At 36.9% G+C, this 27975-nt stretch overlaps 2 protein-coding genes across 4 annotated transcripts; one reads left to right on the top strand and one right to left on the bottom strand.

Annotated features, from left to right (window-relative positions):
• On the bottom strand, positions 1 to 16371 carry RPAP3 (RNA polymerase II associated protein 3). The gene is made up of 17 exons (XM_015855052.2): positions 16219 to 16371; positions 15695 to 15853; positions 14939 to 15079; positions 14331 to 14453; positions 13718 to 13845; positions 13228 to 13349; positions 12796 to 12866; positions 11096 to 11224; positions 10105 to 10232; positions 9214 to 9335; positions 8652 to 8722; positions 8384 to 8500; positions 6293 to 6504; positions 4798 to 4987; positions 4068 to 4165; positions 2732 to 2832; positions 1 to 1578 (listed from the first exon to the last, which is right to left on the bottom strand). The coding sequence occupies exons 2-17, from the start codon at positions 15845 to 15847 to the stop codon at positions 1487 to 1489; spliced, it is 1998 nt and encodes a 665-aa protein (XP_015710538.1). The 5' UTR covers positions 15848 to 15853; positions 16219 to 16371; the 3' UTR covers positions 1 to 1486.
• Positions 16363 to 27962, top strand: ATP23 (ATP23 metallopeptidase and ATP synthase assembly factor homolog). Of its 3 annotated transcripts, none has more exons than XM_015855066.2 (6): positions 16363 to 16565; positions 16905 to 16950; positions 17052 to 17133; positions 17730 to 17867; positions 19086 to 19169; positions 21914 to 27962. In XM_015855066.2, exons 1-6 carry the CDS (start codon positions 16391 to 16393, stop codon positions 22115 to 22117), a joined length of 729 nt encoding a protein of 242 aa, XP_015710552.1. In that variant the 5' UTR covers positions 16363 to 16390; the 3' UTR covers positions 22118 to 27962. The 3 variants fall into 3 exon arrangements, with proteins under 3 accessions (XP_015710552.1, XP_015710559.1, XP_015710565.1); XM_015855073.2 differs by having other exon boundaries at positions 16450 to 16565; positions 16876 to 16950; XM_015855079.2 differs by lacking the exon at positions 16905 to 16950 and having other exon boundaries at positions 16453 to 16565.
• Positions 27963 to 27975: the final 13 nt, after the last annotated feature.

Raw genomic sequence — 27975 nt, forward strand, 5'->3', positions numbered from 1 at the left:
TTTTTTTAACATTTCTATTATTAACAAGCAGCATTCTTGATATATTATCAGTAATGATTTACAGTGGGGAGAAAAACAGCTACTTATCAAGTACACACCTGGTAATAATAGCCCATGATGTAGGTAGGCTGCAAACAGCATTATACAAAGGCTTGTCCATTTCCTTAACAGCACTGGCTGTTATCCTTGTGCCAGTTCTATTTTAGAACAAATTCAAAGCTACCTTATGAATCAAGCACTCCACCTTTATCAGCTACTCAGACTCCACCTGTGTATTCTGGGGATTATATATCTGAAACATTACACAGCTGTGAATGCCATAAAATTGTTTTTCTAACACCAGTTAAACAGAAAATAACATTCATACTCTTTCCTATTAATTCATCTTGGAAGTTTAAACTTTTATTTTTAAATGCTATGTATGTTTAATCATTTATCTGGAAAAGACCACAACTATTCAAATAAAGGCATTAATGTCAGAAGGCTTCCACAGTTAGAGAAGTATTAGGAAAGCACAAGGTCTGAATCAAGATGAAAACAGCACATCAAAAGGATGAAATAGTTTGGTCAAGCGTAGAAAATAGGAAAATTTTTGGAAGTAATATATAACTACTTTTCAAGTAGTTAAAGTACGTCTCATAAAGAGGTGTTATTTTCATCCTGTTTATGTGAACAGCATGAGAAATCTACTGTGCATTTGCCTGATATTATTTCTTATGTAAGAATTTGATGTGATATCTCATGCCTTTATCTTCTTTATACTAATTAGCTTTCTAAGCCTTCTTGAGAGTTTTACATAGTTAGGAACAAACGACACCAAAGATAAATAATGCTACATTAAAAGCACTCTCCGAAGACAACCAAAATGTTTCCCTATACTTCTTTCATTTCATGGTCTTTGGCTTCCTTCTATTCTGCAATTACATTTGAAGTACACAGGAACATTTCACATGTCAGTACTTTTGGATGAACATCAGTAAAGGAATTCTGGAATGTCTGGCCACTACCCCTCAGTTTCACTCTGCGTATTATACATATTGGTGTGGTCTTGTCCTTATTTAAAAAAAATACAACTGACACATTATCTTAATGTTTATTTTACTTTCTGAAATAAGAAAAGCAAATTTCTTTCATGTCATTTGATTCTTACGAAAACCATGTTCATAAATAGATTTTTTTTATTTTCTTTTTTAATAAAGAACTCCTTCTGCATTTGCAATCTGAAACACCATTCACTGTTTTTTTGGCAAAGAGATTCCACTGAATATGCATAAATCTGTATTGTTTCAGGTGCTGGAAAGCAAATGTGCCTGCAGAACTAAGAAATTCTCACTCCAGATGCTGACCATTTGCATGAATCAACTTTAAGAATTTAATCATATATACAAAAGCAACTGAACTCCAGTCTTTATAGGATTCTTCAGCTGAGTTCAACATGACAGAAGTGTGGGAACAGCAATTTACATGCGCAGCATCAGGAAATTCACTAGGAGAATATGGCGTATTTCTTCTCTAGTTCTTCAACAGAAGTATCTTTCAATCCCATGTGTTTCAGATGACTGAACAGCACCTGTGTAACTTAGAAAGGAAAATCCCAACAGGAAATGTTATTTCTGTGATTGAGAGTCACAATTTAAATTAGTCCACTGAGAGTAGAAGTATTACTATATAGCTGAAATATGAGTATTTTTTTCACAATACGAAGAAAAGTAGTGAAGACCTTGCTTTGTTTGATGCTCATGAATTGGCTAACAATACTTCTTTAAACAGCTATACAATCCTGAGAAAACAGATTTTATTTTGTTTACTATTTCGGCACTACAGCATTAACTGCAAAGGTAAAAGTTAATGCTGGATGGCAAATAAAGCTTAGTTTGGGCTATGGTATTAAGGAAATTCCTAAGTAGAATTTAGTTGTGCTTCAGTGAGTCAAATAAGTAACTTTATTTTAAGTAGAGATCTAAATCATAAACCAATCTAAGCAGTGTCTGGAGAATGTGAGAGGCAAATTCAGAGGTTTAGAAAAGCTTCGTTTTTGCCAACAACATTAAGTAAGTCAGAATAGCCAAGAAATGGTCTTAAATTGTGAAAAGTCAGCTGGTACACCTAGACCTCAGAGCTAAGACTGCACACAGATTCATTCAGCAGGACAAGAGGAAATGGTTTTAAGTTGAAAGAGGGAAGATTTAGGTTGGATGTTAGGGAGAAGTTCTTTACTAGGAGAGTGGTGAGGTGATGGAACAGGTTGCCCAGGGAGGTTGTGGATGCCCCATCCCTAAAGGTGTTTAAGACCAGGTTGGATGGGGCTCTGGGCAACCTGATCTAATAAACGTGGACATTTGGTGGCTCTGCCAGACAGGGGGACTGGAGCTTCATGATCCTTGAGGTCCCTTCCAACCTAGGTGATTCTGTGATAAATTTGTAGCATCATTGAGTGAGAAGCTGAAATGCTAGTGGAGGCTATTTTATCAGATTAAAATGAGACAGTATTATTGACAAAACTAAGGAAGATTTAGCTGTAGCTTTTTGAGTCTTAAGCAACCACAAGATGATGAAAAATAACAACACTTCCCACATCAACCCCTAAAAAGCATAGAACCAGACAAGTAACTGATCTTTAATAATTATTGAATGGAATAAACAACAAGGCTAGCACTATATTTTACATTTCTCTTGCTAAATTTGTCAGTATCATGACCTATGTTTAAAATGATGGTACTGAATTACTTACTTTTCTTCTCTGATCCTGACATAAACATTACTGCCATATCAAATCTTTTTAATTCAGATAGCCTTTGGAGGATTTCAAGGATGAGTGATGGCTCCTCTTTCCTGGAGAAGATTATTAGAAACATAAAAATAACTACTGTTCATTAGAAAGATTCAGTTGCTGCAAGCAATATTAAAGATGTCAGGAACAAGAAATGAAAGGATCTTTTGCTTTTCATTTGTCCTGTTCATTCTTCCACTGACTAAGCAAAGAGACAAATACTCAGAAATCTTCATGCAATTATACTTTAACACAGAGCAAGAAAAGAGAAATACAGAAAAAGAAAGTAATGGACTGATGCAAACAGACTGCTGTTGAGGCACAGAACAGTTTTATGATTTAATGTTTATATCTTGCCCTAACAAGCATGACATTAGTTACCGTCATTTGTTCCCATACAGTACATTCTTAGACTGTGTTAATTTTACATTCTTCTGGATAACAAGTAGTAATAAGCAGTCATTGTCTTCACTACAAATGCTTATGGGGAAAAAAAAAAAAAAAAAAAAAGAAAGAAAGAAAAAAAACCCAAACTATATCTTGTTACTTTTATTTCTCCATCCAGAAGAAAAATACCTTTTACCTCACTGAAAACAGACTAAGCTTCTTAACCTTTATAAGTCATATTACAAATATAGGTCCATAACTCTTAAAAAAAATATCATGTTTCACACATATATATATATGTTCATAGAAATGGAAAGAAAACCTAGTATTTATTTTCATTTGCTTTTTTCCATAGAACAACCTAAAAATATTTTCTATGTAGGATCTCAGAGTAATAAACAGAAGTGGCACGCTGCCTCCAACAGGCAAAATCAACTTTAAGAAATCAAACTAGATGGTAATTTAAGAAATAATTGTCACCTCCTTTCTTATCAGAATATCTAAGTCCAAGGAGGTAACTAAAAAATTCAGAGTGCATCGCAAACTTAGCACAGAAAAATGACTACCTGCTTTTCTTAGGTTTAGGTTGATAGGAATAGTTGACAATGTGCAACTGTGTGTGATAATGGAACACAAAAACTACTTCACACGTCGTAATAAACAGTTGCTAATGCTACACAGCAGGACTAGCTTCAGTAGAGGCTATTTATTTCTCTCTTTTCTGATTTTTCAATACATGTTTAATTAAGGAACAATTAAATGACTCCAAGTATTGCACCCTCAATAACTCTGTAAGCCCAAAGAAAAATAACTCTGCAAGTGCAAATGTAAGGAGGAGGAGGGGAAAACAAACAAACAAAACCAACACAGAATAGCAAGAAGTGAAAGACAAAGGAGAAACCAAACTTACTCAATGTAGAAGTCGTGTAGAATTCTCAGTATCTGGTTAAACAAATCTGGATCTAAGGATTTCTGGAACAGTTTTGGATAAATTGAAGGCTCTATTTGCTTTGGAAAAATTAGAAAGGTGACACTGTTAAGGAAAAAAAACCAACAAAACAACCCACAACAGCTATGAGAATAAGAAATGAGAGTTTTTTGGATGTCTTGGGCAATGTCAAAATCACATAAGGGCAAAAAAATAAACAAAAAAAATTACTGTTGTATATATTGACTTCAAACATTACTTTTGTATGTCTTTATCTTGAATAATTATTGCTAAGCTCTTTAAAGAAGGATTTTAAGCAATTATTTTGTTAACCAAAATATATATAAGCAGAAGCAGATGTTAACAGATCATTGCGTTTCATATATTTGTTCACTTAAAAAAGAATATTGCTCTAATTAACATAGAAACATTAATTCGAGACATAAAAATTTAACATGGCTATGAATGTATTTAAGAGTTTATAGATTTAAAGCTTATGTTTGAAGCAAGACAGATTACATACAGAGACTGTTCCCTGAGGGAAATGAAAGGGCAGGCACACAACTATTCAAAACTCCTATCACACTATCTATTATGTGAACATAGTTATAGAAAGGGATTACTGTACCCTGATAATTTAATGTTGCTACCCTTAAGTCTGCACTGTAGCCTCAACATTAAAGAACCTGTCACTCAGTACTACAGTTCATACCTTCAGGTACAAGTACATTTTTTCTGGGCAGTCTTTCAACTTTCTGAAATCAGATTCAAGCTGGAAAGAATTTGCAGGAATGGTAGGGACCGGAGATGCAGATCTAAATGATGTTTTGTTTTCTTTTTCTATCTGTTTGTTCACAGATGGATGCAATACTGATGAAATTCCTTTGACACCAGCAGGGAGCCTGGAGGAAGAGTTTGAAATATGTAATCTACAAAACATTTATGGAAGTCTTTGCAGTGGGATCTAACTAGAGACCTTTCAAATCCTGAAAAAGCTACAGTACATTCATCTGTAAAATTAAAAAGAAAGAAAAGCTATAAAATTAAGTAAAAATTAAAGTAAAATAAAATAAAGCACATATTAAAAAAACCCAAAACATTCAATATACAAAAGATTTATACTCATTTAATCTTTTCACTTACAAATATACACAGCAGTTCCCTATTTATTTTTTTTTTTAATAATTGACAGAAATCTATACCATAAAAATGCAAACAGCTGCAGAAAATACTACATTTTCTGCAGTTTCATAATGCAAAATAATATCTGTACGTCCTAGTTCTGGCAAAGAGTTTATTTTCTTTACAGTAGCTGATACAGCTAAAACAGCTAATGTTTCAGTTGCACTGAGCTGAGAAGTTTTCACCATGTGCTGTCCTGCTAGTGAGGAGGGTAGAGGTGCACAAGGAGCTGGGAGGGAACACAGCAAGGACAGCTGACCCAAACCAGCCAAAAGGGTGTATGTGAAGGTACATTTTTATTCCATATTTTGTTAGGTAAGAAAATATATTTTCAGAAATTTTCTTTTTCCTTCAGGACTTCATACTAAATCAATCTGACTCAGCTGAAAAGGCAAAGGGAAATGGTTCTCACAGAAGTCTTCAATCAGGATCCCGTAAAAGATATTAAGACAGTAAGATAACAATGGTGCATATACGGTTTTCCTAAGCAGACAAGCAGAGTTCCAACACTTAGCTGGGACAGCTGTTTCTATGTTTCAGCCAGACTATCTAGTACAATGAAATACAGGAACCCTGAGCAAAGCCAAAGTTACCAGCTGCCTGCTCAGAGGAAGAAAGGCTTGCAACATTGTCACCTGTTCCTTTTCTCTCACTCAACCAGCTTGCAAAGAATGTTTCAACTCTACTTAAGAATACACTTTGAATTGTTAAAATACGAATCATATTTAGGAAAGAAAGTACACCAGTGAGAGAACATGGCATATAGGAAAATGTTACAATTGTATTCATATTCTAAATATAGGGACACTTTCTAGTCTCTCATCTGATGCTAAACAGATCGTATCTGTTTCAACTACTATGCAATCAACAAGGATGTGTAATAACTGCACGTTTCTTTGAACATTTTTTAAATTCAAATTCTTCAAATTACTTTCTGTAATCATCACACATCAAAATCTCACAATGAAGGTCATATTTCAACTACATTTACCCTTTTAAAGGAAGATCAGAAATTTTATACGTACTGTGGTGACAACACATCTGTGATTTCTTCAATCTTCAATTGCTTTGCTTTTGGAATATCTACTGAAGTTAACTGATTGTCTTGATCTAGATTCTCTGTTGTTTCAATACTCACTGAATTCTTCCAGTTATTAACTAAAGAAGTAGAGCTGGAGAAATCACTATCCAGCATGTCATCGTCAACTTCTTCAACAGCTATTCTTCGCAAAGGCTTCTAAATAGAACACATACTTGTTGTCACATGTGCAGACTTTACATCAGTGCAAACAGAGGCCTGGCTAAACTGCTAGGTCTAGTTTTAAACAATCCCATGATAATCAACTTCACTGGTGTTGGTACATGAGGAAGACATTCAATGAAGATAAATTTCCTTCAAAAAATGAAGCTTCAGGACATTCCATGGGAGGTGTGTTATATGATCACTTATCCCTCAGTAAACCAGTGTACCCTTACTCTATAGCATCTCAGAATCTGCACTATTTCCCCAATAATAACTAAAAGAAAAAACAAAAGAACACCCATTACGGTAAAGAACCCCTCCCCTCAGAAAGGTTGAATGGGCCAGGATAGCTTGCATATTGACCAATGACATGATCAAGCTTTGCAATTTAGCTAAACAAAAAAGTACCCATCAACGTAACCTTACCTCTCAATTTAAAATGTTAAGATTATAAATATTACTAACTCAGGCCACCTGGCTGACCAAGTTAGACACATCACAAGGCAGTTAATCCTACCACTGGAGGGTATCCCAAGTAAATAAAATGCTTCAGCTTGTTTCAGCTCTGCATAATTACCACAAATTCTGAACATCACCTACCACCACATTCACGAGTCTTATGACTCATTAATTAGTAGAATTTTGGAATTACTTCGCTGAATATGTCTATAGTCCAAACTGTTCTACAAATATAGGTGCAAAAATACACGGTTAAACATTCAGCAATTTAGACTTCCAGAAACGTCAGGTTTCTCTCCATTTCTAACACAATACCACTGCGAGCCTTCCCAGCAGTCTGCAAAGTGCTTTAAGTCACGTACAACTAGTAGCAACAGACAGTTTACGATTTACTTTGACAATATGCCATCTCATAATCATGCAGTGAGTGCCTGCTGCATATGAGGTAAGAAGTTACTGTTCTCCCTTGGGGAGTATAAAGAACATAGATCATTAATCTGTACCTGTTCTACCTTAACAGAACTGGTAAGAAAAAAAAAAGCCACCTGGTATTGCCTCTTAATTTAGCAGACAAAATGAGAACTGCATGTAACTACCTATTGAATTTCAGCTAATACATAATAAATTCTTCTGTCTTTCTAAAGACAGAAGTATCTGGCTATAGAGAGCACATATCAAAGAAAGGTATCACAATAATCATGGGTTTTCTATTAAAACTAACCACATGCTATGTATTTACGTAAAAACACAGACTATATGTCTATATCATATTGTCATACTTAACTCATTAATCTGACTATAACCACTGACAGTGCATACTTTAGAAATACCATTTCCTCAAAAATAGCATCCAGATATATCACAGTATATGAAGATGAAACCAATGGCTCAAACTTACTGCAGAAACCCTTTGTGATATCAAAATACGAGACAAGTAAGTAACATACCCTATTAATAATGTAGTTGCTACAGAAACTGAATACAGCTGATGAAAAGGAGGAGGAAGTTTATCCAGAGCTTTCTTAAGTCTGCAATCAAACATGAAACTCTACTGCTTCCCCTTTACTTTGTTAACTACAACGTTAGCTATAGATCCAGGAGAAGGCTGTGAGGTTGCCTCCCCATTTCACATTATTGATATATGCATACACCACGCTTCCTGTGTGGAACTGCTTACACTGTGGCTACTACTGAACATACACAGAAATGTAGAAACTACGTATTTGAAAAAATATAAATAAATAAGTAACTTCAAGCTGTGCATATGCACAGCATATCCATGAGAAGATGTAAAGAAGCAAGAATTGTATTTTAACTTAAATTCCATTTTAACTTAAACTCTACTATCCTCATCGTTATAGACAGTGATTCAAAAAAGCAAAACAAAACAAATGCCAAAAAACACCAAACTTACTGTTGATTTCCAGTTTAAGGGATTATGAGCAAGTTTCACTATATTTTTTATTTCGGATTCTTTTATTAATACTGCAGGATATTCTTCATGACATGACTGTTCTTTCTCAGCTAATTCCTGGGAAAAAAAAACAAACAAAAACCAAACCCCACAATAAGTAGTCCACAAAGATTAAATAAAAATTCAGGGAGAATTATGTTAAAATTTACATAATAAAGAATGAAAGCACTTATTCTAGGTTTACAAAAAAAGACACTGGTATACATACATTCCTTATTTTAGTGAGTTCATTTATTGCTTGCTTATTTCCAGGTTCCAGCTTCAAAACAGCTTCAAAATCTGAGTGAAAAATAACACAGGAAAACTTCAGGCATTTCAAGTTACAAAGTACTCATAGCACATTATTAAGTCCTCTGTTTCTTTATATAACCATAAATTAAAGTCAGGTAATTCATCCCAAAGTTTTTAATCATAATTTAGCTTCAAACACATTTTTCAAACTACTTCTTACTAGCTCTAAGTAGCAATAGTTGTAATTCCACACAAGCCTGTTATCCTATCACAAAGCAATAAAGTTGCATACACATTCAATTAAAAAAAAATAATATTAAAAAAAATAAATCAAAATCCATCCATCTTAACTTCTCCGCTGATAACCTCAATTAGTCAGAAATGAATTCAATTATTATCAAAAGATACCTATATCTATATCTATATATATATATATATAAAGAAATATATAAAAAAAGAAAAATCAGGATCTCCTACTCATCTATGTCTTCGACTTAACTCCATCTGTTCATCACACTTAAGCTTATTCAAAGTCATACCTTGCATAGCTTCTTTTAGCTTTCCAAGAGCAACTCTTGCAGCCCCTCTTCTAGCAAAAGCTTTAGAATAAGATGCGTCTAACAGAAGAGCTTGCGTACAGTCATTTTCTGCCTCTTCATATCTCAGCAAAAGAAACAGTATAAAATTAATAAGAAGCTTTAGAAGCAGCTATCAGTTTCAGCTGAAGAGACAGAGTTATTCAAAACAGTAAAAACATGAAGACCTTAATTATCCATACACAGATAAATACAAATCACTGGGACAAGACGGGAGAGAAAAATGAACAAAATAATAAAGAGCATATGGTTTTTATGGTCATTTACTTTTGTTGTAAGATAAAATCTCATTATAGTTATGTTTGACTATGACTATTCGGTATAAAGCATGCATTTCCTAATGTTCCTGGATTATTTCAGTAACAGGCTATTAAAATTAAATACATTGTATGTACATGTCTTCATTACTAGCATTCAAGAAGTAAGATTATTATTCTCTGAAGAAACTCCTATGTACTCCCTTTCAAATTAGAAGTTACAATCTACTTACTTATTCAGTGCAATATTTAGTAGCTGATTGTTGTTGGTTTTTTTTTTTATAATCAAAAGAGACTAAGCTTGGGGCAGGCTCTTTGAAAAAAGATTAATATGTAGAATTTTACATGTGAAAGAATGAAAAATGTCATTTAAGTTTTGCCATAATTTCAAACTGATGATGTTTTATTTTCTCAGAACTTCTTTCCTATGAGATACATTTGAAGATCACACTGAATATTAGGAAGAACTGGAGTGACTGTAATGAAACTTGGGTGAAAATCCCCTGGCTCATTATTTTTTTCTGGTTCACAGAGGAAAAAAAGAAAACAACAGTACAGTACATACAATCCAACTTACTTCTGTATCTTGAGATAGGCCATGGCTCTGTTAGCTGGCAGAAGTGCATTGGTGCCATCTGCTGCTATACCGCGTGTATAACATTCTATAGCAGCCTCATACTTTCCTTCTTTGAAATAACCATTACCCTGTTATATTTAGGAGAAAAAGTAACATTGAGCAAGACTGAGTGCAATTGGCTTTTCTTAGACAAGGTCACAAAAATCAAGATGACAAAATGTTCCGGTTAAAGCAGGCATTTACAGTGTATTTATTTTTATACAATCTCTGTGCAGACAGACCACAAAAATCTACTTTTCCAGTACTTCAAAGATTAAAGGCAAATGCTACCTGTACAATTTGAGGTGATTAGAGGCATACATTAGGTAGATAAAAGGAACAAAGAGAGGTGACAGTAAAGAGATTTTAGTCTACTGAAGTGCAGCAGCAGTAGTAGCGTTGAATGATTGCTGGTCTATGCCTGACAGCATTGAACTTGTCAAGTGTGAATTGCAACCTTTTCTTTTTTCTTGATAGCAGTAGCAGAGATGACATTTCTTTACTCTTGATGAGCAGTTGAAGCCACTCTCTACTGAAAGTCAATAGCATACAGGGTGGTGAGGCACTGCAACACGCCGCTGAGACACATAGTGGATGTCCCATCCCTGGATGCACTCAAGGCCAGGTCAGATGGGGCTCAGGGCAACCTGACCTAGTAGTGGGTGGCAACCACTCTCAAGGCAGAGGGTTGGAACTATATGATCTTCCAACCTAAGCCATTCTATGATTTCTTTACTGTGGAGTTTTTTGTGGTGGTTTTTTTTTTTTTTTTTCCTTCTACTTAAAAAATGTATGCTGTATTTTTTTTTTTTCCTACAGTGCATACCAAGCATCCTGTATTTACAAAATTCAGGACAGAATCAAGTTTAAATTTGTGTATTCGTATGATTAATAGTACAATACAACATTTTACTTTGCTAGTTCAACTGTCCAATCAGAAGATGCAACTTACCAAATCTTTTTCTGTAATAGCTTTCTGTTTTAGCTGCTCTTCTTCAATGCACCTTTTCTCGTTGTCTGTTAATTCTGATCTGACCACTTCTTCAAACTCTTTTTGTTCTGAGCTTTCAGATGAAAGAGCCTGTAAAGGTATCACTGTTTCTCAATATGCATTTCCCTCACTTACACATTTTCAGAACAGAAATTAGAATATATTCTAGACTTCTAAACTGTAAAAATCTGCCAAACATTTTAACACAAGTTCAACTTACAATAAGAACGCAAATTGAAGAGATCCCCCTAAACTGTTCTCAAAAATGCATTTTGATGTGGGCTTGCGAGTAGGGATAGTACTTAGTAAATAAAAGGAATATAATGTCTGAGGCATATTCCAAACTCACATTTCTTTAATTATTGGAGACTTTGGGTCTTCATTTTGAAAAGAAATTTTCAAAAATTTTCAAGACTACAGCTAAAGAGGTAATGCTAGGTCACCTTCTGTTCATCTAGGTTAATCACAATCAACATTCTTTCCCTCTTATCAAAGAGAGAATAGAATATTGTTTCACTAAGCTTAAACTTGCTTTCCAGTTTGGCACAGCAACCAGTGGAACCGTACCCAGTCTAGCACTTAGGCTTTAATCTACAGACAGAAGGACACAATTTCTCTCACATGCACTAGCGACTTTGTACCAAAAAGCTACCTGTGACAAGACACAAAAAGAACATTAACAATAAGTTGGAAAAACACCTGATGGGAAATGATAAGCCACAGAAGTTTCTAGGCCTGCTCAGTCACAGTCTGCCAACCCACCATTACAACAATATATATACATCCACTCCAAAACTAGATGCAATTCAGTTACAAATTTTGACCTCTGTGATTTTCAAATTTCAGAAAAAGACTGAGCAGTTTTGTTGAATACAGTTCCTGTTATAAATTAATAACTATATAAAATGAACAGGATGAATTGAATTTAGTTAGGTTGGGGTCTATCATCTATCCAATGGCTGGATGAATGTGAAGAGGAAAGCAACCTGGAGGTTTTGGTTGATGCTTGGCTGAACATGAGCTGACACTGTGCCCAGGTGGCCAAGAGGGCCAACAGCAGCCTGACATGCATTAGAAATAGTGTGGCCAGCAGGAGCAGGGAGGTAATCATCCCCCTGTACTCAATACTGGTGAGGCTGTGACTCAAGTACTGTGTTCAGTTTTGGGCCCCTCACTACAAGAAAGACATTGAGGCCCTGGAATGTGCCCAGAGAAGGGCAACATAGCTGGTGAGGGGTCTGGAGCACAAGTCTTATGAAGGGCTGAGGGAGCTGGGATTGAGGGAGCTGGAGAAGAGGAGGCTCAGGGGAGACTTCGTTGCACTCTACAACCTTCTGAAGGGAGGATGTGATGAGGAGGGGTTTGGCCTCTTCTCCCAGGCAACAAACAGGACACAAGGAAATGGCCGTAAGTTGTACCAGAGGTGGTTTAGATTAGACTTAAGGAAAAACTTTTTTTGTCAGAGAGTGGTCAGGCACTGGAATGGCTGCCCAGGGAGGTGGTACAGATGCTGTCCCTGGCAGTGTTCAGGAGGCATCTGGATGAGGAGCTTCAAGATATGGTTTAGTGGCTTGTGGTAGCAGTGGTTATGGGAGGACAGCTGGACTAGATGATCTTGTAGGTCCTTTCCAACCTTGTGATTCTATGATCAATCTTATTACCTGCTCAATTTTCTTCAGTTCACTTTTTGCTTCAAAGTTGTTGGCATCCAGCTCTAAAACTTTTTCATAATCTATCAGAAAACAACATTTCAGGTAGGAATTAGAGGTTAGCAACAAAAGCATAAATTCAGAGCATTCCTTTGAGATAACCCCTTTCTGTAGTTACCTAAAAATCCTGATGTTACAAACAACAAGTTATTCTAAGATATTTAGTGCTGAAGTATCATGTAAGTACTGACAACTACAGCAATTATTTTGACTTGAAGCTTGAATTTTACCTTGAAAGAAAAATGTTGGATGGCTTACTATTGTTTATTAGAAGGAAATGAAACCTAAATTCCTATACCAAATATGCATGTCATACAAGCTTTAGCTAAGTACACAGGTAAACAGTGTATGTTTTTTAAGGAACGTGTTAAGAAAAATACCCACCTTCTTTAGCACCTTGAAAATTTTTCAAAGCAAAACGAGCAGCCCCTCTTCTGGCATAAGCCTTCGTGTAATTTTTATCTAAAGCAAGTGCTAAATTGCAATCAGATTCTGCAACAGAAAACCTATCAAAAACATGAATGAGTTAGTTTGTACACATTTAGATAACAAAACCCAAAACCTTAGGAAGATACTTCGAACCTTTACAGGCTTTTTCTAAAGTCAGAATCTTCCAGGCTTCTTGAGAGATATAGCACAAGTGTTTAAAACAAGTTTTGATTCAGAATAAATCAAATCAGGAAAGGAAAGAAGACAGCCAATGACCAGCTACTGCAACAAAGAATATAAGCAACTCCCTCATACCCTTTCTTCCCTGAAACTAAATTAGAGCCTTAGAAACAGTGCTGATAGAAGCTGAAAGGTAAACTATAAAGCCACGCAACTGAAGATAGCACATCAAAGAAAAAATATTATTAAATAATACAATTCTTACTTTTTCATTCTATAAAAAGCAGATGCTCTGTTTGTGGGCAATACTGGATTGAATGGATCGGAATGCATCCCTCTAGTGTAGCACTTAATAGCTTCATCAAAGTTTCCTTGTTTAAAGTATTTGTTACCCTGTGAGTAGAAATAAAGGAGTAATGTTAGCAAATTATTGCAGAGATATTAATGATTTTTTATTTAAAAGATATAAGTCAACACTTCTATTTTAGAATGCTCAAATATTTTTAATAGCTCTCAGAAAATATGGTTTTACTATGCAATATTTCCTGTAACTAAAATGCCAGTTTGGTTCATGCAGGAATTCTAGAAAGCATTCCAATTTCTTAATATAAGAACAATGCCAATATACTGACTGTTATTAACTGTACATTAAGTAGAACCTGCCATCATCAGTGACGAGAAGAAAGAGAAACGCAGTCAGAATTTTAAATGTTGGAGTAATGGGAAGGAAAAGTCTTCAAAAAAGTCTGAAGAGAGAGCAGGCACATTCCAGTCTTATCTTAGCGAGCACTTTAAGAAGAAACTATAACAGCTCCCATGTTTAAGTTGCTTTTTCACAAATAGTTTGTATATAATAAGCATTGCTAATGATGCATAACCTTTTCCTTTTCTGCAAGAGCCTTTTCTTTATCTATATGAATTCCATCTTCTTCAGAGTCTGATTCTGGAGATACAGAATCATGAGTACTATCGTCTTTATCAAGTTCTTCCAGTATTTTATCCTGAAAATAAATAAAATAAATAAAATAAAGCATTATCTTTATAGTGACTTAAAAATACAAAATAAATCAAGTAAAACGTTAGGAAAATTAGTCATCTGTTTAAAAAACTCTACCACTAAAGTCTTCTTGTTGAGAAGTATTCTACACTCCACAAGCAAGACATCTATCTTCTAATACCAACAGAAGTGTTTATTCTCATATTCTACTAGAATTACAATCTTTTAATAGACCTATTGTTAAAACATTCCTTCTCCCTTAAAGTCAAATGCAATCTGCCGGATGAAAGCATACTTGAAAGAGAACTGGAGTATTTCTCATTATTCCCACGCACAATCTTTCATAGGGAAAAAGTAATTTTCTTTGTCCGTGCAATCTCTTGTAAACTAGGATGTTGACCTCTAAACATAACTCTCAGTACTATAAGAAAATCAACTAGGGGAAAAAAACAAAAACAACCAAAAACATATTAACAAGCAATTACTCACCACATCAAGTTTTCCCCAAGCTTCATAATCATAAGACTTGATCTTGTTTTTCTTGTTTTCCTCAGTGGTTGTCTTTGATGGGACTTTACTCTTGCTTTTCTTCTTTTTCTTAAACGTCTTGTTTCGAATGGGTGGTAAATTCTATATTGAAATAAGTACTTTATTATAAAACAGACATTAAAAAGTTGCTTGTACAGAATAATCTATGGCATCTATGTCTACACATAGGTATCTCCATCTACTGCCTAGTTTTATTTCATAAATCCAACATGAAAGCTGTTGTCAGGAATTCTACAAAGGATAGAGATCATAAATCTTTCAATATATAGTAATAACAAGTATTACATGCATGATATGAAGTTTTAGAAGACAATCTTTTGCAGAGTATCACTGATTAATACATTAAGAATGCACAATGAATAAGTAATACTGATGCTACTAACAGAAATATTCTACAAGATCTATCAGGAACTGATAAAATATTTATCAGCCTCAAGCATTCATGACCTCCAGGCTATAGATTGAAAGCTGTGTTAGCAGCCCAATTTGCAGCCTGATCCTTGATAAAGGTCAGATGAAGAACACATCAGTTCTTACCATCTATTCAGGTATTTTAAGTCAGAACATAATTTGATGAAGTTAACTGTGATCTCTGAAATAAAACATCTGCAAACCAAGTATGTTTTTATAGCACAATTACAAACATTGACATATCTAAAAAATAAATAACCATCATCACAAGTCCATTGATTTTACCTCTTCTGGGACGCCACTCTGTTTCCTTAACTCAGAATCAACTTCTTTAATATCCTTTTCCCAGCTCTCTAATTCCCTCATAAAATCCTGCAGTTCTTCAGCATTTTGCTTCATCTGAAGCTGAAGCTCCAGTGCTTTATTTGACGTAGTCATTGCAGACTGTCAATTTACAAGAGGAGATAAGGAGATATAAGGAGATATATAATAAGGAGAATTGATAAGTATGTATTGAAAGAAGCCCGCAACTTCAAAACAACAACCAAACACATCTGGTTTACACAGTAGACGTGCTTCTAAAACAGCACGGCAAAAACACTAGACCAGATAAGACTAAGATTCTCATTGCCCCCGGGAAGCCACTCTCCACCTGCCCATCCCCACGCGAGCGCCAAGGAGACGCAACCAGGCCCCCACCACCCGAAAACAAGCCAGAGCAGCCACCACACCGCCCACACACACAAACAAAGGCCCCGCTCGCCCCCATCCCGGCCAGCCCTTCACTCCACCGCCCGTCTCATCCTTACCAGCACCGCCTACCGCCGCCACACAGCCCGATCTCTCCCCAGGCTGCAACACAACCGCGCTCCAACAACTCCACAGCAACAGCGCATGTGTGCCCAAATACACCTCACTTCCTCTCACGTCATATGGGGACGGTGGCCGACAGGGACAGGATCGAGGGTGTAGGGGACGGCGATGGAGGACGGGAAGGTGGCTTCGCCTCCTGGTGCTGAGGGTGGGGAGGAGGAGGATGACTTCGGATACCGGCTCTTCCCAGATCGTAAGAAGGAGCCGCAGAGCTTCTTGGTTCGCAGCCTCTTCACCTTTCACAACAGGTGCCAGGTGATGCTGAGGATGACTCTGGAGACGAGTAAGCTCTCACCTGGGCCCTCGGTTTGGAAGTTCATATTTAGGGGTTGATTGCTGTGTGTTGCTGTTGCTTGCAAAGGCTGTGGCCTCTATCTTCATGCCTGCTGCTTATAAAATAATGTCAGATGTGACTTCACTTCTGAATAGTTTCGAGCACATTGCTTTGCGTAGCCCGAGCTCTGGCATAGAGATGTGAGTGATTGCCTGGAGGCTGAATACTGCAAAGCAAAACTTTATGTACGTAGCACGTTCTTTCTGTTATGACTGTCTTTGTATTCTGATTATGGATGACTTTCAAAACTTTTGTCTAGTGAAATTGACTGCAGCGATGTTTTTCTAGATCCATATGCTCAGTTGCTTATTGCGGCCATGAAGCAATCTGGCTGGTACGTAAACTACTTCATCCTGTTCTATGTAGTAACGTCTTCATTGCAGTGGATTAGCAGTCTATCTCAAGTTCTTCCCAAACTTTGTTTGTACCTTTCAGCACCGTTTTCAATGATCGTCACTTTTCTTGTGAAAACTGCGATGGCTGTGTCAGTGGAGGTTTCGATTCTGCCACTTCTCAGGTAAGCACTGAACTAGCTGTTGTCAATACAGAGCATATAAACAGGAGGGAAATCAACATTTTACCCAGGGGGATGGTGACAGGACAAGGGGGAACTGTCTTAAACAAAAAGAGGGGAGATTTAGGTTAGAGTTTTAGGTTCAGGGAGAAATAGGCCCAGAGAAGTTGGTATGCCCCATCCCTGAAGGTATTTATGGACAGATTAGATGGGCCCCTGGGCAACCATATCTACAGCCTGACTTAATGACTGGCAACCTTGACTGCAGCAGGGGTGACTGGAACTAGATGATCTTCTTGGTTCCTTTCCAAACCAAGCCATTCCGTGACCTTTTAGAGGACTACAGGTATTTTAATGTTTTATTCCTTAAAGAAAAAGTGTGTTTGTGCTGATGTCTGACTTAAAGTCTTGAAAACATGGCACATGAAAGGTGTTGCAACAGTATTGAACTTGCATTACTGATGGGGCTACTAATGTTGAAAAATTAGGATCTAAAAAGTCAGATCTAAAGAGAGTTGTAGGTGTTATGCAGCAGGTTGGTAAGAAGCAAAGGAGATGTTGAAACTTAATGAAAAAGCTATATGTATCTTTTTCTGCAGATTGTTCTGTGTCAGAACAACATTCGGCACCAGTCCCACATGAACCGAGTGGTCGCACATGAATTGATACACGCTTTTGATCACTGCCGTGCTCATGTTGACTGGTTTAAAAATGTCAAACATTTGGCCTGCTCAGAGGTGAGTTCAAATGATTCTAATGTTATCATTGAAATAATTACTTGTTGTTATTAGGGACATTTAATTAGATTTCCTGTTGTATAAATTTTTGGTTAATGCTTTTGAGATATTTTGTTCTTCCTGTCCAGTCAACCTGACCAGTTTTCATTGAGAGAACAAACCTTTTGTTTTCACACATAGTGGTAAGTCAGTGTTATACTAACTAGAATGTAGTCCCTGTAGGTAGAAAGTGTAACAAGATATGGTTATTTCCAAATGAGAATCATTTGATGTTAGAACACATCCACATCTTAATTGAATATTTGTACTGTTTTTGTTTTTTCTTCTCTCCTGCAGATTTTGGTTTGTTGGAACTATGATAATCTGCTTTTCATTTAGACATTTTGTCTTCTATAACGTAGAAATTTTGACTGTAATGTTTCTAGTTGCACATTTTATACTGTATACATAATAGTACAGTATTGTTAGTATAGAACTGTTTATTTCTATATATGGAACGTGACTGGGCTTGATCTTGCTTTTCTTGAAACTGTTTTCTCCCATTCTTTTGCTACATATTTTATATAATTACAGTGTTTTATATAATTATAGCGTTTCCAAACTTCGTTCAGTCAATGTTTTAATTTTTCCTTTTCATATTTGCTCTGTATTTGTTTTCTCTTTGGTATTCAATTTTATGCTTTTTAGTTTTATTTGTGCTTTTTAACCAAGGAGTTAGAGTGTGGAATAGTTGATATACAGAAGAAATTGTAGTGCATAGGACAAGATAGTTTACAATCTAAAGAATATGTACCTTATTAAATGTGTCTATTTCTAAGGAGCTTGGGTTACTGCTCTTCTAGGTATTGCAAATAGTAGTCATTGAAAGGTACCTGCCTTTCTTCCAGACTCTTTTATCAGTTTCTAAAATAGGTGCTTTTAGGATGATCTTAATTTCTTTTGTATGTGTATATGCATACATTTGTTGTTTTCAGCTCATTCATTTAAGCAATGAGAAGACATGAGCTTTAATACCCAGAGAAATCTACCGGCTGAATAGTTAAACTTTGTAATTCATAGGAGTAGACTGAGCAGTCAAAAAGGGCATTCTGTACTTAGTAAATTGGAAGGGAATATTTTCTGCCTGCAGCCACTGGGAAAAATTTAGTTGCTTTTTAAAAAACTTTGTATTTCCACATGTTTTTCTGATCTTATGGCTTTTTTTTCCCCCCTCAATAGATTCGAGCTGCTAATCTCAGTGGAGACTGTACACTGATGAATGAAATAGCTAGGTTTAAATTTGGACTGAAAGGACATCATCAGGTAAAGACTATAGATGTTAACATCTTCTAATTAACAGATGAGCCTTCTTTACCTGTCTAGTCTCTACCTTCTTTTATATCTGAAAACACTGCAGAAAGAAGTAGATGTCTGACAGTCCTTAATACCTTTGTTCAAATTATTTATACCCTTCGTTTTCCTCGCTCCATTTTGTTCTCATTACTGAACCTCATTTTGTGCTTGTTTATGTCTCAAATTTCCTTAAGGCCCCTGTTGTCTTTCCTCTGTAAGTTTTCCCTTGGATGTGTGCTTCATGATCTGTTAATTGTGCCTAGCATCTATGTCCAGGCTGCACTAATTGTTTCTTTGTTGTTGTGCACATTCCTCTATTTCCCTGCAGTCTTGTTCATTCTTGGCTTGTATTCTTTGTGTATTTCCCATTCTTAAATCTCTGTACTAAAGAGAAGAGAGCAGAATGCAACTAAGCAATCTGCATCTTCCTCATACTACTCCAGCTGGAGTATGTTCTTAATGGGCAGGCAGGGGAGAGGGGAAGTATAAGGAGCTTAATCTTGCTTCATTTGTCCAGGAGCCTATATTCACATTCCTGTCCTATCCTGCAGTTGTTACAGGTTACTGAATGCTTTTCTGCAAAGCAGCAGCCTCCTAGTATTTTTCTGTTTTCTGCATTATTTTTTCCTTCTTCCTCCTCCTTACTCCTACTTTTGTGCCTCCTTTACACTGTTAGTTCCTTCTGCTGTTTTACATATGTAAGGTACCAGTCACTCCAGAAACATTAGTCTGTAATTTAATGTCACAGTTTATATTGTCACTTGTGCCTGCAAACGTGTGTGTAACAATAGCATTCTTTTTTTATTTTTCATCCACATTTTATATTACTGTTTGTCTCTCCATATTACCCTGCAGTTCCATTTCTGGAGAGCAGTAGTGTGACAGGACTAATACTCCTACAAATGCCACGGACTTGCTGCTTAATTAACATTTGTTTAATTAGCTTTTAATGGTTTGTGGTTAATATTGTTTGTTTCTTTTTGATTGATTGTTTTTAAACACTTTCTTAGCTATTTTTTGTTGGAGTGAAATACCAGAATACTTAGTCATATTATAGAGCATTGCCACTGATGTTAAATTGTTAATAACAACTGAACAAAAACAGTGTAGCTCTTAAGGGTTTGAAAACTGGAGGAAGAAATATTGCTAGGGGTTTAAGTAACTATATCACCCACTACTTCTGAGGACAGTCAGTTTGTTTTAGAGATCTTTGGAAGAATGACAGCTGGCCACAAGGTTTTGATTATAATTAAAGATTTGTGATCATATAAAATGTTAGCAATCAGCATTGGTTGTTATCTACAGTTCCTATCAGTTAGTGTAGCTTACACTTAACACTCAGTTTCTAGAATTCTTAGTTACACAGGCTTTTCAGTCACCTGGACCCTCTGCACATTGGGTCAGATTCTTATTATTTTCAGCACGTAATGCACTAATCATAACCTGAACTCTGACGTTGCCTAAATAGATATGAGCCACTCGCTCAGTCCTCCAAAACAAAGATGAGATGCCAGAGGAGTAAGGTTTGACCAGCAGCTCTGGTCTGGCTTCCACTTATTGTTTGCTGCTGCTTGATCTTATAGTTTCCTGTTCTGTGTCCCAGTTTCAAGTGTTCATTGTGCTTCTGTGTTACATGAGGGGTGTAACCACATCCTGATGGTGACCCAGTACCTGGGCCCTTGATAATGCTAAAGGACTTAACCCTGTGAAATGGGCATCCTTACACCATAATGCCAGAGAGAGGGGAAGATAAAGGGGAAGAGTAGTAGATGACCCGTCTATTTGTGTATTGTGAATGTTTGCCATATTGTTATTTCCAACAAATATTTTTCCATATTTCCAGGGTTAGGGAGAAGAGTTGCACCTTGTGCTTCTTGAAGGAAATTATTATTTATTTATTTATTTACTAATAAAGTTTAGGTTGGACATTAGGAATCACTTCTTTACAAAAAGGGTAGTTAAACACTGGAATAGGCTCCCCAGGGAGGTGGTTGAGTCACCATCCCTGGATGTGTTTAAGAGCCATTTGGATGTGTTGCTCTGGGATATGATTTAGCAGAGGGTTGTTAGAGTTAGGGTACTGTGGTTAGGCTGTGGTTGGACTTGATCTTTGAGGTCTTTTCCAACCTGGGTAATTCTATGATTCCATGATTACAGGTTTAGTCCCGAAGTCTTTAGTCTTGTTTACTACAGAGAAGCAATTTGCTGGCTCCAGCATTTGTAGCTGGAGATGCTTACATTATTTTTATCTTTTAGTATACAAACTGTGTAAGCAAAAGTAGCCATAAAGAAAGGTATCAAACAAATACAGGAAATCATTCCTTTTTATGTTTTAAAGAATTTCAGGTGGAAAAGTACTAACTGGAAATACCAGTTAGTGTATTTTTGATGTATTTTCTTTTGTGTGCAAGTCAAATTATACACATATTCAATACCCACAGCAAATGTAATTTATTTCTTTTCCTGTTAAATGGAATATCCTTTTCTTTTCGGAAGGTTTATGTACACGATGGGAAACTAAAATACATAGTCAAAACAAGATTGGAAATTACATATTTTAATGCATATTGGAGATATTGCTTGACTCTTCTGTGATACTAAATTATTGTGTGTGCAGTAGAAGTTAGTACTTGACAAAATCTTTTTTAAGCAAAAAAGGATGTGTTCTGTTTTTCCATTAATGACAGATTTTCTTTATCTGATTTTCATTTTAGACTTGCGTGCGAGACAGAGCAATTCGTTCCATTCTGGCTGTTAGAAAAGTTAGTAGAGAGACTGCGGAAAAAGCTGTGGATGAGGTTTTTGATGCCTGCTTCAATGACCTGGAACCATTTGGGAGAATCCCACACAGTAAAACAGACGCAAAACGTGCTTATAAAGACTTCCTGAATCGAGATCGCTACACTGCTAATTTGTAAAGGAGAAACATGAAAAACTGTGTTAATGACTGGTCGTTCTGTAACATCTGGGATTACAGTCTACACACACAGTGCTGGTGGAAAGGGGCAGTTCTTTTCAGTGTATCAATTCATTTTTAAGTTTTTTCCAGGAGCCATCTCCTGTCAAGGTAAATGAAGTAAATGAACTAGACGAAAAACACTGTTTCCTCGCCTGTTGTTCTGGCAAGATCATTTCGTATACCAAATGACTTGGCAAATAATGATCTGCATATTTCAGTGCACATTTAATTCAGCTATTGAATAAATTGTTTCATAAAAATCTTCAATTTTCCACCACCTTTGATACATAGTCATAAATTTGATGATGGTTATCATTCTGTTTGAAAAAGTGGGCATATAACTACAGCTGTATATGTATATTTAACAGCTAAAGCTAAATCCAAAATGAACTGCCACATATATCTCTGAGTCGGTCTTCGAGCACCTCTGAAATCACTTGAATTCCGCCTTGTCTATTGTCGTTTGTAACATAAAGCCTTTTTACACATTAGGAATTTGACTAGCAGTCAAATTACCAGGCGTACCAGATCAAACCTACAAACTGGATAAGCTTTGTTAGAAGAGTTTCCACCAACAAGTCTTAAACAACAGGTTTGTCTAACTTTCTGTACTCTAAGGCAGGTAAGTTCATCTCTTCATCTGAGAAAGGCAGGAGCTCCTAACTTCATCGTAAATCTTAGAGAAGTTGTCTCATTCTACTTTTATTTCCAAATGCGGGGTGTTATATTGTCTTGGACCTGAGAAAGCCATATTTCCTTCTTGAAATTAGAACTAAGATTCTACCACAAGTACAGTACATTTCACTGAAATAATGTATATGCGGCTCCTCAGAGGGCTTGTGGGTATAGCTGCTAGAAGAGTCACTGGGTCAAGACTGAAGTGTCATACTTAGGTCCACAAAGCGTCAAACAGTCCTCTGATTATTACTGTTTCACACTGATTGCCAAATATCTTAGGCCTTCAACTTGAGGTCAGAGGATTTACTTTTTTATTTTTAATTATTTTTTACCGGTACTATTGGTTCTCCTCAGCAGAATTGCTGAGATTGGAAAACTGATGGAGACTATCTGTCAACCACACCACAGAGAGCAGGGTAAAGAGGGCAGGTTTTTCAGGAGCAAATTTAGTTGGGTTTGTATATTTGTATGGATGGAGAATCTCAGAGTAATCTTTTCCAGTATTTAGTAGTGTTTGTAGGTACATAGATATATGTTCAAATGGAATTACCATTATTTCAGTTTTTGCTCATTTCCTCACATCCTTGGGCACCACTGAGAAGGCTCTGGCTCAGTCTTTATTTCCACCCTTAGAATCACAGAATTGAGCCTATTACTACACATTTAGAAACTTACATATTTCTTCCTCTGCTGTGGATAAGTTTGTTTTTGTTTCCCACTGATCTTAAGAGACCTAGGCGTCTTGAAAGCTCATCTTAGTAGTGAATACTGAGTCTATGAAGTCATCTAGTCTTTTTCATGTCCGTTGTCACCAAGTCCACTGTATTATTCAGCACTGGGCCCACATTTTCCTTAGTCTTCCCTTTTTAGCTGTTATTCCTGTATCCTATGTTGTTGCTTTCTATGTTCCTTGCTAGATTCAACTTTTTTTTTGGTTGGTTGGTTGGTTGTTTTTTTGTTTATTTTTTGGCCTTTCTAATGCCATCCCTGCATTCTCAGACAGCATTTCTGGAAGTCCTCCTGAATCACTCAACTATGCTTCCACCTACTGCACTTCCTTTTCACACTTGAGCTTTGTCACAACCTCCTTATTCATTCAAGCAGGTCTGCCATCTTTTCTTGGCTTGCATATAGGGATTGATCATTTTTTAATTTGGAGGAGGCAACCCTTATAAGTCATCCTCAAGTCGTCTAGCTCTCTTGGGCCCCTCTCCAGGACTTCCTTTTAAACAGGTCTGAATAGATCCCTTATGAGGCTCAAATCCATTGTCCTGAAGGCTTTAAACTGGAAGAGGGGAAATTGTGTTTAGTTGTTAGGAAAAAATTCTTTATTCAGAGCAGTGAGAGTTGCTGGAACAGGGCTCAGAGAAGCTGTGGACACCCTGCCCCTGGAGGGTGCAATGACACATCATCAATAGGGTAAAACTAACCTGTCTCATGATGGCCTAAACCCAGCTCACGTTCCCTGTTAGTGGGTGAAAATCATTGCACTACAACTACATTCCGATATGTAATTCCTCATCTTCTAGCTTCACTCTTCATAACTGTGCTTTGTATATGTGGGACTGCTAAAAAGTCCCTGACATCTTAAAGTTATGGAACGGTACAGATAGATTACTGTTGTGTTCTCTAAATTGTTCACTCATTCATCTAAACACCTAACAAGATGCTTTTCTACAGGTACTAGTTTAGTTCTAAAAACTAACTTTACATTAATCTTTTTGTGCAGCCACTAGACATGAATCAACAAAGGAATATGTAGTAAAGTTCTGTCTTTTCATCTGTATTTCAAATATTCAGCCCCTAATGTTGAAGTAACCAGGTTGATCATCAGCCAGACATCTGTAATTCAATTCCTTGAGCTGAATGATGTTGATGAGAGGGTGGCCATCCAGGGGTACAACCTTAAGGAGTCTAGGGGTTGGGCCTATCTGAATCTCATAAAGTTCAACAAAGCCGAATGCAAGACCATGCACCTGGATTAGGGCAACCCCAAAGACAACTGAGGGCTAGGAAAGTACATGGAACTTGGGCTCTAAGCACAAGAATTTTCCAGTTGTGGTTCGTTCACACTGAGTTCAATCAGGTAAAACAAAACTAACCTACCAATCAACTCCTTGTCAAACTACCTGTTGATTTAAAGCTAACAAGAAATAACAGTAGAATGCTGCCTGCTTTCTGGCTGCGCTTAGGTAAAGTATAAGGTCATCCCACAAATCTGAAGTTCACCCACTTCACCCACTCTCAAGTGAATATCTCTATTACAAAGTCTCAGTTTTCTGGTTCTACTTTTCCTTTCCTTGGCAACATACATTTTACTTGCTTTCATTCTCTCTCAAGAAGGTTTGGAAAGAAGCAGAAAAACTGGATGAGAGTAGACTTTATGAAATAACAGAATTTAAGTAATGTTATAAGGTAGAATGGTCATGAAATGGTCAATGTTAAATAGGAAATTAGAAAATGAAGTTCAAAGGAATTCAAAGTAGGTTAGAGGATAAGGAATGTATATTTTTCATACTGAGAATGAAAAATATAGGGAAATATATAAGAGCCCCGAATAGGAAATATTAAGCGTTTGAGTAAGGAATCCTTGAGGCTGAAGTCAGATTACATTGTTGTGCATTCACATTTATTTGCTTTTATTTATTTGTTTTCTGGTATAGTTTAAAGTAGCTGTTATGTCACAGGCTGAACTGATATTGAGCACTTGGTGAAGAATGCTGCTGGCCCAGGAAGTACAGGTACAAGCAATTCACTTGTGCTTCCATGTGACCCCCATGGAAGGGGTTGACCCAATTAAGGGCTAGCCTATGAAAGGAGGTCTTCCTGGATGGAGGCTACCTCCTGAGAAGGAGTGTTTGAGAACCAGGGAGCCAATGACCAGTTAAATGAGTCAGTTTTTTCCTATATGTGATTACTGATATTCCCAATGACACCCTGTCTGATATTGCAAAGAGCTTACTGGAAGCAATTTCACCAATTCCAAGGCCCAACATACACCAACACTATATTTTAGGATTACATTTGATCACTGGCAAAGTTTGACTCTATTTTTTTTTTTCCTCCATTTTTCTTCTCCAGATCTAAAAATAGGTTGCTCTGAAAGTAAAGCCTCCTATTTATTTCCACAGAAAACAATAAGACATGATAACGCTATACAATTGGACAAATTACTGTTTACAAAACACTGCTTTTCACTATAGCCACCACCATTACCTCTGCGTTTTTGTTAGCAATGAACAAGATCCTGCTTGTTGCAGCTGTAAAAATCTGCACTGGTGGAGGTGACCTGCTGTCACAACTGTTGAAATGCACTGCCTCGCTGTGCTCACGTCTACTATTTGATCTTCATCAGTGTTCAGCAAATGTTGATGAATGTCAATGGTGCAATTTTCTCTGCATGGAGGGATTCGGTGACACACCTTTGCTTTTGTGTCAGATGCTGTTTCGTCAGACTGCCCCTCTGTCTCGTAGCAACTAAATTTAATGAAATATCAGTAGGAAGCTTCAGCCTTTACTGCCATACCAATAACATCTAACTCTGATGTCATGCACCAACATCATCAAATAGGAGGCATTAGTTTCGGAGCAGCTCTTATATATGTCTTTTATTTCCAATTTTTCAATGACTTCCCCCACAGCCCTAGGGAGGCTGCAGTAATGCTTTTACCCATATTAACAAGCAAGTGATTTAAGATGAAATGATGGGTTTTAGATCTTAAACCCAAGGTGCACTAAAAAGGTTATTTTAACTCGAGTGGTCACAATTAAACTAATCACCAAACCTGAGATCAGAAAGGAAATTTCCCCTGATTAATTTGGTAGGGATGACTTTCTTTCCTTATTCAGTAGGAAGGAGATTGAAGCAATGCTCTGAAGGCTGAATAAAAGGAGGCATTGTAGCTACTGTAGCAGTTATACAGAAGGAATGATAAGCTGGGCACAGTTAGACACCAGACACACAGGACTGTCTACTGTCTACAATTCATTAGAAGCCCAGCTAGAGTCTTCAGCAGTCACCCATGACACTCAGTGTGGGAGATACAACAATATGTAGCATAAGCAGGTCATACAGTGCTGCTAGTGGCTGGCATCCGTGTGCATACTTACCATGTGAGCAGAGCAGTAGTGCTTGAAAGGAGACCATAAATGGTGTAATATAATACATAGACCTAATTAAATGCACATGAGAGGAGCTCTTGCTTGCTTTGGATTTAAACAGTTGAGCAGCCTGACAGTGTTCTGTGCTGTTTGGTCAACAGTGCACAGAATTATGTTTACTGGCTATTACTGCTGCTCTGAATGAAGATGCCTGGGTGACCTGTTCAGCACTTAGCTGAGCTGTGACAGTGGCAAGGCTGGGTCAAGCAGTGGTCAGAAGATTTCAAGTGCCTGACAGGCTTTCAGTCTGGGGAGGAAATATCCTCCCACTAGCTCCAGAATTAGGCAGCCTCGGAAGGGACTATTTTCTGACTGCAGCTTTGGGCTCCTTCAGCCCACCTATCTATTTTACGCTCTAATGTCCTTTGGATCTAAATGTAATTCTATAATTCCTTGCTGGTAAGGAATTGTGTAATTAGTCTCAAGGCTGTTGAACCTTCTCCTTACAGGTTTCCCAGAGAGACAGTGAATACCCCATCCTTGGAGATGTTCAAGGTCAGACTGAACAAGCTTCTGAGCTACCTGATCTTGCTGTGGGTGTCCCTGTTTCCTACAAGGGAGCTGGGCTAGGTGACATATAAAGATCCTTTCCAACTCCCAAGATTCTATTATTCTAGTGTTCTTACCTGTGACTCAATAGCAAGCTGCACGAAGAAGATAGCAAAGATAGCCACTTTTCCTGTTGCCTGGATGTGTCGCTCTCTGTGGACTGCACATATTCCCAGGTGTAACATGGTACATACCTGCAGGTAGCATTGCTTATGGGGCTGACCATTAATGCATATCCCTCAAAGTCACTTGAGTTGTTCTGGAGAAAGTAACATCTTGCTCAAGATTCCAGAATCCTGTACTTACAATGGTTCTGCAGAACTTCACATGGAGATTTCATAATCTTATTTTCTCAAGGTGATTCTATCAGGGACTGACATAATTGTGTGGCTGAATATCCAAACAGGAGAAAAGTTTTTTAAAAAAAAA

Source organism: Coturnix japonica, chromosome 1 (genome assembly GCF_001577835.2).
Source record: "Coturnix japonica isolate 7356 chromosome 1, Coturnix japonica 2.1, whole genome shotgun sequence".
Lineage (NCBI taxonomy): Eukaryota > Metazoa > Chordata > Aves > Galliformes > Phasianidae > Coturnix > Coturnix japonica.

Excerpts from the sequence above, each read along its gene's own strand:
- RPAP3 (XM_015855052.2), bottom strand. The coding sequence starts at position 15,847 with ATGACTACGTCAAATAAAGCACTGGAGCTTCAGCTTCAGATGAAGCAA. Across the intron at positions 10,233-11,095 it reads CTATTACAGAAAAAGATTTG|GGTAATGGTTATTTCAAAGA; the intron begins GTAAGTTGCATC and ends TAAATATAACAG. Across the intron at positions 4,166-4,797 it reads AAATGTACTTGTACCTGAAG|CAAATAGAGCCTTCAATTTA; the intron begins GTATGAACTGTA and ends ATTTTTCCAAAG.
- ATP23 (XM_015855066.2), top strand. The coding sequence starts at position 16,391 with ATGGAGGACGGGAAGGTGGCTTCGCCTCCTGGTGCTGAGGGTGGGGAG. Across the intron at positions 17,134-17,729 it reads TCGATTCTGCCACTTCTCAG|ATTGTTCTGTGTCAGAACAA; the intron begins GTAAGCACTGAA and ends CTTTTTCTGCAG. Across the intron at positions 19,170-21,913 it reads GACTGAAAGGACATCATCAG|ACTTGCGTGCGAGACAGAGC; the intron begins GTAAAGACTATA and ends TTTTCATTTTAG.